This window comes from Eimeria maxima, genomic scaffold (assembly GCF_000499605.1).
Source record: "Eimeria maxima Weybridge genomic scaffold, Emw_scaff1239, whole genome shotgun sequence".
NCBI lineage: Eukaryota > Apicomplexa > Conoidasida > Eucoccidiorida > Eimeriidae > Eimeria > Eimeria maxima.
This window is the reverse complement of record NW_013564242.1, coordinates 1-10,358: the sequence shown is the minus strand read 5'-3', so window position 1 is coordinate 10,358 and position 10,358 is coordinate 1. Positions and strand designations below refer to the sequence as shown.

General features: G+C 46.9%; 3 protein-coding genes across 3 annotated transcripts; all 3 read right to left on the bottom strand.

Annotated features, from left to right (window-relative positions):
• Window positions 1–1,088: 1,088 nt before the first annotated feature.
• On the bottom strand, window positions 1,089–2,232 carry EMWEY_00050460 (hypothetical protein, conserved; the record flags this gene model as incomplete). Its single annotated transcript, XM_013479604.1, has 2 exons — window positions 1,089–2,066; window positions 2,230–2,232. The coding sequence occupies 2 exons, from the start codon at window positions 2,230–2,232 to the stop codon at window positions 1,089–1,091; spliced, it is 981 nt and encodes a 326-aa protein (XP_013335058.1).
• A 3,816-nt stretch (window positions 2,233–6,048) lies between these two features.
• Window positions 6,049–6,955, bottom strand: EMWEY_00050450 (hypothetical protein; the record flags this gene model as incomplete). The annotated part of the gene is made up of 3 exons (XM_013479603.1): window positions 6,049–6,131; window positions 6,438–6,582; window positions 6,929–6,955. The coding sequence occupies 3 exons, from the start codon at window positions 6,953–6,955 to the stop codon at window positions 6,049–6,051; spliced, it is 255 nt and encodes an 84-aa protein (XP_013335057.1).
• A 1,489-nt stretch (window positions 6,956–8,444) lies between these two features.
• On the bottom strand, window positions 8,445–10,358 carry EMWEY_00050440 (hypothetical protein, conserved; the record flags this gene model as incomplete). The annotated part of the gene is made up of 4 exons (XM_013479602.1): window positions 8,445–8,541; window positions 8,802–8,877; window positions 9,256–9,389; window positions 10,025–10,358. Coding segments are annotated over 4 exons (641 nt in total), but the record flags the coding sequence as incomplete, so codon positions are not given.

Here is a 10,358-nt window from a genome sequence, read left to right as displayed (position 1 = left end):
TATATATATATATATATATATATATATATATAAGTTGCTTACTATCGGTACGTTTCCTTGCATAAGAGGGTAACTGTGATGTATCCTCTGGTAAATCGGCTAATGCTAGTCGACTTCTATTTGTTCTCTCTGCTACTTTTCTTCCCGTTGCCTCCCAACGTAAGACGAATGCGCCAGTCAATAATTTTGCGCCCTCTCGACCAAATCGAGAACAAGATAAAGTCTTTAGACGCATTGAGCCCTTATAACGGTAACGGACACGAAATTCCTGTGTGTGTATACATATACGTATATATATATGTACATATACATATACATATATATGTATATGTATATATTTATATATATGTACTTTTATTTATTTATTTATTTATTTATTTATTTATTTATTTTTATTTTATCTTATTTGTTTCCTTAGATACATCGATCCCTTATAATGATAACGAACATGAAATTCTTATGTATTGATTCATATACATATACATATATTTACTATTTAATTATACTTTTATTATATTTATTTACTTATTTATTTGTATTATGTATGGATATATTCAATGTATATGTATACAATGATGTATATACAATGAATATGTTCAATGTATATACAATGTACATACAATGTATATACATTGTATATACAATAGACACATATAATATATATAATATATGTACAATTTATATACAATATACATATACAATGTATACTCAATATATATTCAATATATATTCAATATATATTCAATATATATTCAATATATATTCAATATATATTCAATATACATATACAATGCATATACAATGTATATATGTATACGTATACACTCAATATATATACAATGTATATGTATATGCATAACGTACATAACAACTCATGCATGCACTTGCATATTCATTAAAAGACAAAAGATGCATGCAACAATGTAAACATAATGCACGCAAGTATACATGCATGCGTGCATGCATGCATACGTGCATGCACGGGTGCATGCATGCATTGTTATAGAAAGCACGATATTTATAAGAATATATATACATATATACGTATATATTTATTTACTTATTAATTAATTAATTAATTTATTTATTTATTTATATACCTGATTATGTGGATGGAAGTGTGGGTGCCATAGAGCATCAGGAGCAGCAGCATTAACTCTTCTTTCTTTTTTTCTTTTTTTTTGTCTTCTTTCTTCGCTGTCGCTCTCGCTGCTGCTGCCAAAGGCTAATGCTGTCTCTGTGTGTCGCGGCAGCAGGGGCCCCTTGTATACATCCTCAAGGAATGTGCGGATCGGTAGAGGTCTGTATTGCTGCTGCTGCTGCTGCTGTGTTGTTGTTGCTGCTGCTGATGCTGCTGTTGCTGCTGCTGCTGCTGCTGACGGCGCTGCGGATGCTGCTGCTGTTGCTGCTGCTGATACTGATGAAGACGCGGACGCTGCCGATGATACGGATAAGCTAGGTGACTCCAATGCCTCAGACGCTTGTTGCTGCGACCGCTGCTGCTGTCGCTGTTGCTGCTGCAGCAGCAGCTGCTGATGTTGCAACTGCTGCTGCTGTAATTGCTGCTGCTCGTGCTGCTGTTGTAGCTGCAACTGGTGCTGCTGTAGCTGTTGCTGCTTCTCTAGAGACGCGAACTCCTCACGAGTCAACAGCTCGCGCTGCTGCTCCGGGGGATGCTGCGCTGCGGTCTGCTGATCTTGCTGCTGCAGTTGCTGCAGCTGCTGCTGTTTTGCGATGGCCTCCACTGCGGCAAAAACAGCATCCATCTCCCCTGGAGTCAAGGCCGGATTCTTGTTCTGCTGCTGTTGTTGTTGTTGCTGCTGCTGCTGTTGCTGCTGCTGCAAGGCAAGGGCAGTAGACAACAGATCCACCAACTGCAGCAGCAGCTGCGTGTTGCTGTTGGTCTGAGGTGCATTTATAGCAGCAAGAACCGCCTCAACTAGCACAGAAAACTTTGATACGGGCTGTCTTTGCTGCTGCTGCTGCTGTTGCTGCTGCTGCTGAACCGATGGGAGCGCTGCGGCTTCCTCGGCGAGCAGCAGCAATTGCTGCTGTTGCTGCGCATCCTAAAAGAAAATTCACACCAGCAACAGCAGCACATACGTTTGCTATGCATGAGTATCGTTAAAGGGGGGCGACACTGATGGAGACACAGAATGAATTGTGGTGTTGTTGCCGCTGCTGTTGTTGTTGTTGTTGCTGCTGCTGTTGTTGCTGTGGCTACCTTACCATCGTTCCCTCAGTGAATTCGCAGCCACCAAGTTCGTACGAGGCGCTGCAGCAGCTGGCTGGTGAGCCTCCCGTTTACGAAGTACGAGGCTGCTGCATCAACAGCAAAACACAAGACGAGTTTGCCTCAATAAAGACATGGAGAGCCTCTACACCCATCCCTGATCCCTTCCCATAATAATTAGCATTGCATGCAGCACCAATACCCCAGAAGGCATGTAAGGGGCCCCCTTTTAGCGTGTGACTTGCTGTAGCAGCAGTAGGCAGCATAGAATGTGACGTGCTGCAGCACCAGCAGCAAACTACGGGGAGGAAGAAGAGCATAAAGATGGCCCACACATTTCGACCAAGGAGCCCGAGTAAGAAACACAAGAGTGAGCAGAATGGACATGGGGGGAAATAGGAGTCTTGTGCTGGAAGACGCGACGTACCTGTCGATACACCCGAAAAAGGAGTGGGGGGAGGAGGGGCCTCTAATGGGGTTTGGGGCCACCACCAGAGAGCCCAGATAGAAAAATACAACTCTCTTGTTACTGCACCTAGTTAAGGAGAAAGTGGGGGGCGCTGAAGAGAGAATACTGCTAAAAATAAAGAGGCGAGCTAGACCGGGGGGCAGGCAGCCTCGTGGCAGACGCGCTGCTTCTGGCTGCAGAGGGGATCTTCTGTGCAGCAAAATTTGCAAAATAGTTTAAATCTACAAACCCCAAACCCTAAACCGTAGACCCTCACAAAGGGGAACAAATCAATCAGAAGACAGGAGACGGAGGGCCCGCATTCTCTTGTGCGCTCCCACCAGGTTCTCCTCCTTCTCTCTTTTTCCCATTTGCAGCCATGAATACACCTAATGTTAAAGCACAAACCCCAGCCTAATGTCTTTTGAATAAAGAACAGAGAAAATCAGGCCGCAACAGACCATAAAACAGGACAGAGGGAAGCGACATTCAATGGCTACCCCAGCACTGGGTCGCAGTGCGAGAGGCGTGCATACACTGCGACACTGCGAGGTAAAGAAGACACTTCTGCTGCTGCGCTAAAAAACGCAGAAACTGTTTGTTTTTCCCCTCCGTTCTTCATTTTCAGAGTTTTAAACTGCCCGTGTGGGGTTCCCCCTGCCGGTCACTCACCAGCCCGCCTACCACGCAGACACTCGGGCGTATAAATCAGCAGTGTCCACTTTTGCTTCGTACCCAAACTTCCCAATTCAACTCCAAAAAACAAGGGAATTCAAAGGTGGCAACTACCAGGGGCGATTCGCGCCAGTCTCCAACATCCCCCTGCAGGAGGAGCCCCGCCCCAACACTTCCTGCGCGGTTATCTCAAACATTCAGTCAGCTCCATATAACTCCTCTTGCCCATTGCAACTTCAGTTGTACTGCGTAGTGACTTAGCACAGAGTATTACCAGCCCCGGTAACTTGCATATCTGCAGCACGGGGGATAGCCGATATTTGATACCTACTGCTAGTCTTCCTGACAAATGTAGCACGGTATACACGGAGTTCCGTTTCCATACACCGGTCAATTACTATCGCTTAACCAGCACAAACGTCCCTTCGGAATCCGTCTAGTACAGCAGGATGAGACTGCAGTTGTTTCCCGACTATTGCTGCCAAATAAGAACCCAGGGGTTTTGAAGCCAAAATCTTCGATGTTGTCAGGGGACTATCGAGAGCTCCAATGCATCCAAAATGCTCTAGAGTTCCTTAACAGCAGATGGTCTTCTTTCCACTCTCTAGGGGTCCTAGCCACAACCGTTTAAGCGATTGGGACAGAGCGAGTGGGGACCGCCTGACATGACTTGCAACGTTGTTTGCTTCATGTAATAAAACCTTTCCATTGCCGACAAGTTCCCTTAAAGTGTCATCGTGCCAACTTGAGAGTGCTTTGCCGACATCGGACAGGGTATAATGCACTTGGAGCAGGATCTGGCCGGAGTTGGAGCGCACTTACCCTAGTGGGCATGCAGGCTACCTCTGATGGAGAGGGAAGTGCAGCACGTATTCTGTAACTTCACTGCATTAAACAAACCTAAGCTTTGCATTTCTTGTATGAGGTCTACCTCAGGTGAGCATATGTACCCATATCCATCCCCCGTAGACACACAGTATGCAAACAAACCTTCCCTGCTCCTGTCTGCAACATCTGTACATACAGCGAAGAAGGGTTCTTGTTTGTGTTTGTAGCTGCAAGTCAGAGCAGCCCGCCTTTTCTCCTGCAGATCCAGGCGATTGGTGTGCTCTGCTCATAATGACTGGATACTTTGTAGAGTTCAGCTGCTTTTGATGAACTTTTATCTTAGGTATTTTGGCTCAACTGTAGCTCGCAGTAGTCCTTGGATAAAGTTGAAGACTCACGTTACATTCCAGCTCAAGGTGCCAACAGTGCTATTCACGTACACCCGTGCCTCCTTTTTTTTCAGGCACTAACACTGCAGAGGATTGATGGGCACCTATTTGGCCATCGCTCGCCAGCATACACGCAGTTAGTGCCATTTGGACCAACTAATCACGCATCGTGCTACATTTGTCCCTCCCCTCTCGTTCAAGCTGCATACGTCCTTGTTCCCTGGTACCCCAATCCGGAATGAAGAACAAAAAGAAATGGGCACCAACAGTGGGAACTGGTAACCTGCTATACCGCTGCCGCTGCATATCCCCTGGTTGTATTGAGAACCCTCTCCGGCGCCTCCTCATTACTCGATTAAGGCTCTCTGCGTATGAAGAATGGTTTGGAAGATACTTTCAGAGGCTGTCATGCCAGTCTTTTCTAACAAAATGATGGTAGAGGGGTGCTGCCGCTGCGCATGCAGAAGCGCGTGGTCTGGGGCCGGGCTTGCCAAGAGCTGGAGGTACCGTGCCATAATGTGAAATAATTCACAGTCATACCCTGTGCCGAGGTGTCTACGGTTAGAAGAAGCGTGGATGGTCGTAGGGGTTAAATAATGAGAGCACCAGAACAAGATACTGGGAAGATAGCTCATCCTTTCACCCTAGGTACGCAGCTGCTGCTTAATAGTTGAACGCGACCCGAATTCCCTCGCCCCTGCAATTGTGCATACTTGTCGTGACTACAGGATTGCCGTAGAAGGTACATGCGTGCTCCTGCTTCCAAGAAACTGCATCGAGCAAGAAATCCTTAGAAAGATATTAAGTTTGTATATCCTGTTGTCACTGAACGCAATATCCTTGGCTTTCGTAGCATGGTAGGACGGTTAGCCGTCTACTAAGGCTCTCAGTCTCCTGTTCTTCAGTGTCACGACAACTTTGTTGCCTTTTCTGTGGGGAGAGCTCCGGAATATTCTTGTGGCTCACTGAAGAGTTTTCGACAAGCAACAGTTACTTGATGATGAATTCCTTAAGTTAGGCCGAATCGTTTGCCCGAGAATGAACAACAAACGATCCAATCCAAAACAGAGTGTGCTTCTTCTACGGCTCGGCATTATGCACCTGGGAGAGCGTATGAATCCGCCCAAGCAACGACGTACGGGTTGAAAGAGAGCGCTAAAAAATGTTTAGTGCAGTTTCTTTCCAGGAATTCACGTGACTTGCTCAACCCCTAGATGTTGTCAAGTGCATTTGGAATTCAGAAGCTGGAGGCGTGTGGGGATAGCTTTCCAAGGTTCAAGGGTGTCCCGCGTCATTTGCTACTGACTTTGCATGAACATGAAGACGAATTCGCCAGCAGAGGCGCTTACCATAGGACACCAAAGGGGCCTTGCCATTCAGTGTATTGGTCACTAAAAACCTGAACGTGCATTTTTCGTAGAATATCGAGTCAAAGCTGCAGCATATAGCCTGCGGAGTACGCACTTCGTCTGATATTACAAGAGTTCCCCATCGATGTAGTAGCGCTGCATCAGCTCCTCACTGTTGGCGTTCTCAATAATTGCTGCCTCGTCAGTATCTAAAGAGTGCGAAAAACACAATATGCGAAAGAGTAGGAGTTATTGCACCAGATACATCTCAGCGCTGGACCGGCAGGGCGTCGGCTGCGTGATTTAAATTCCATGTTGTTGCTAATTTTGATATGTTTGGTGCAGAAGTCGCCCTGCGTGAGCTCGCCCGACCACCGAACAACTCCATTGTTTCGGCAGGATATACAATCTTCGTCAGGTGTGTCCGGGACTGATGAGCAGTTTGAACGGTGAATTGCCTGCCATGAAATACCACCACTTCTTAAGTCACCTCGAGGCCGTAGTGCGGTGCATACTGGTCGCATACAATTCTGTATGTCGTTTTCCCTGCTTGGCTGCCATTTCTTCGTGCAGGCAACCCAAACTAATGTGCGCAGTATGGCTGAACAATCCTCCATAGTGCAACATCAAAACGGTTGATGCATGGTCCCTGGCTAATTTCTGAAAAGGGACAAACAATCATTTCCCTATACTCATATTTAGCTCGGTGATTGTGTGTAAAAGCTTAGTTTTGGCGGCGTTCAAGCGTTTGGGGACAAGTGCTCTGTCGCGTAAAAAAGGAGGGGTCGTTGTAGCTGTCTACCCCACGGTGCAACAATTATTTTTCGGTTGTGTGGTGCACATTTCCCTATACTCATTTTTAGCTCGGTGTGCACCACACAACCGAAAAATAATTGTTGCCCCGTAGGGTAGACGGCTACAACGACCCCTTTTTCTTCACGCGACAGAGTACTTGTCCCCAAACGCCTGCACGCCGCCAAAACTAAGCTGCAGTGCTCGCCCGTACGAGCGTATTAGGCACGTATGGGCCCATGTGGGCGCTTGATTGTTCCTACGTAACTGTTCAGATCAACGGATCCTCAGAAAGCAGGGCGAGTTTTCTCGGTCATCGAGATGCACTGCACTAGTCTAGCTCTCTATATCCTATGCTGCCTATGCGCGGTCATTGCAGGTAAGTCTAGGAACTCTGATTTCTCCAACTGTCCTTTCAGTGAGGTTGTTGCAGTTTCTAGGGAGAGATTGGGAGAGTTTCAGCGATTATCTCTATGTTCTTAGGGAACCGAGAATCATGGCCTAGTGGGATCTCCCAAATGTCTTCCAATTAGGGATGAAAGCCAACTCGTTGATCAGAGACCGACCAGGTGGTTTTACGACGTAAGCCAACATGATGACCTGAGGGAGCACACGAAGAACCCTACCAACTGCATATCAGCTTCTTCCTTCATCTACCTCCCCACCTACCTTGCGATTCGTGCGAATTCGCAGGAACAAATCGTTTGGGTGGACCTTACGGGCTTAACGCCGTTTGCCTTTATAGTGTGTTGTGAGCTCTTGAATATTAGAGCAACAAAGCGTACGCAAAAGGCCATGGTGGAAATGCTGTCAGGCCGTTTTGCCCCGTCATTGTGCCGCCCGCTTTGAGAGGCCAGGGTGTTCCCTGTTTGGCTCGTTGGTTCAGCCGGAGACGTTGCGCCAAGAGACTCATTCTCCTAGAGCTTATTGAAAATTTGGCATCGAATTATGGGGAATTGAGTATTGCGAAAACTGCAAGTGCATCCCTTGGTACGCCTTCCCAGTTTCTGGGTGCCGCATTTGCTGTGTGGTTTCCGCGGGTTTGCGCTCTGCTCGCGCTTGTCTTGTGTCAGGTCTGCCTGTTACGTACAGCGTGAATTCATCTAAGCTCCACATCTGTGTCAAATCATGACCATCGTTATTCTGAGGGAGATAGGATGCTCTCCAACTCTTTTTGTCTCTCAAGTACTGCAAGAATTCAACGTGTTCCTCCCGTTTACGCCTTACCTCGCTTTCCACTGCCCATGGGCCTGTTGACTGTTTTTCCCAGCGGCATTCTCCAGTGAACTGCTGGTACAGTATCCCGTGGGTTGCCGTGGGAGTTCCAGAAGGAACTGATAGTTCTCCGTGATGCGCAGTACCGATAAGTTCCCCCTGTTCAACTAATCAGGTTTGCCACTGCCTCTGCTCTTGTCGATGAGGGTACGAACATGAACGACAATGAATTTCGATGTAATGCAGTGTGTGTGCTATACATGGCAATAAATAGACGGATGAATTTTTATATTTCATTCCTTTCTGCAGACAGCTTTGCTTGTAGGATGAAGCAGTGTCTTACATCATGCAGACCAGTTGACTGGGGGGCTTAGCGACAAGCAGCCGCCTAAAAATGCTGCTCCACCCAGTGTAGGGTATTCTCATAGGTGTAGCTTAGCAGTGTGCTGAGCAGCAATATAGGCAAATTATTGTGGATAGTTGTTCCTAAACAGCTGCTGATCCGCATCCGTATTTCAAAGAACCTGAGTGCAGCTCAGATACCAGCACAGCGTCTTCCACTTGATGTCTGTAAGGACGCTTCTCTCCTGCGTTGAAGCATTTGCTGGTGCACTTTAGTCACCAAGACAACCACGCATGAAAACCTTTGCAAACTACCATCGATACATGCAACTAGAATGTATATGATTGTTCTCCATGCACAGGCCCCTAACAGATTACATGGGCAGCTAACATGAATTATGTAATGAAACAGAATGCTGCAGAATGCTGTAGCAATCACGAACCCTCCAAAACCGCATGCGTAATACGCCCTTTAAAGCAAACCTATAACGTCGGGCACGAAGCATATTAAATAAGTAATGATCAATTACTAGTTGACAATTAGTGCTTTAAGCAAGCATTCAGTTTCAACCTCAGGGAGACAAACTTTGCAGTAGCTTATTGGCCCTGAGTCACAGCTCATCGTCTACACTAAGCAACCTTAACTATGGCTTTCAGTTATGCTTGCGACCGCTATCAATGACGCTTCTTATTGCAGCTCAGCTTCCAACGTTAATATGCTGTTGCACGAGCATTGGCCGAATGGAGGTCATAAAGCTCCAGCACTTTTGAGTTCATAACTACCGCATGATCGGTCTAGAGCACTGGGTCATTACTGGATCTGCGTACGCTTGAGCACGTGTTTAACGAGGTGTGGAAGTTTGGGGAGACGAGCTTGTTCTCAGCTACAGGAAGTCACAATAACTGTCCGTTGGATTAAATGGAGTAAGGGCCAGTACTGCCTAATTTTACTGGCCCCATCACGTAAGCGGCGCTTGCACTTACCGCTTAACGTAGAATGAGGGGAGAGTACCCATTTCGTCGTGCCTCTATGCACATTCGCGACATTTCCAGCTAAGTTCATCTTTGCTGCAATTTGCTTATCTTGGCATTTGCCATGATAGTCGAGTTGAGATTTCCTGAGGGCCACCAATCTGACTAAATGGCAAAGAAAAATGGCCACGCATGCTGAAAGTATACTCCTGCAAGTAATGAAGGTGAACGTGGAGCAACAGCAGAGCCGCAAAGGGCTACGTGCCCACAGGCGTGAAAGCCAATACGGATTCGTCGCTCACACCTCTTAAATGCATCCGTATCAGCAGTGGCAGTGGTTGGTGCTAGACTAAGATAAGCACCATTGAGGTAGAAAGCATAATGAAAGGGGAATTGCTGTGTTCGCATGAAACCCTGTCCTCCCTGACTACGTTAATGGCCAAACATTTCAAAGATCACGCTCCTCGTCAACGGAGGAACCAGGAATCCAAGGAACCACGCGGTTCGCGCTTTCCCTTGTCAACGCAGGAGCATTAAGTGTACTAGCTGCATCGCCACCATCTTAGCAATATTCCGCCGCGCTTTTCAAACGACTTCACTCAAATGCCTCGTACGGAATGAAGCTCCTGGGAGATACATTCGTCCAGGTAACTCTCTGAACAGCCGTCCAGCGATATTTACAAGAGGCTAGTCTGCATTGCCATCATTATCTTCCTTATTCGAAAAGCCTCGCAAGGCGTTGTTACAAAGGCGTTGGGTGTTCCAAGCAAATTAATCTGACCATTGGGAATCATCAGAATCCGGATCATAGTACTTCTGATATGGGGGGGTACGTGCGCCTTGATCTTCCACAATGGTTGGAGGAGTGGAGTATCCCTCCTCATCTTCACTACCGACCCCCTTTTGAAGTTCCTCCTCAGTAGAACCTTGTTCTGTAACTGGAGTCTCTGTTATCGGAGCGGGCTGCTCCGGCTCAGGCTGCGTCGTAGCACTTCCCTCTGCTGTGCCTTCCTTGTCAGCTGCCTCCTCTTCACCTTGCTCCCCAGTAGAACCTTCTTGTTCTGTAACTGGAGTCTCTGTTACCGGAGCGGGCTGCTCTGGCTCAGGCTGCGTCC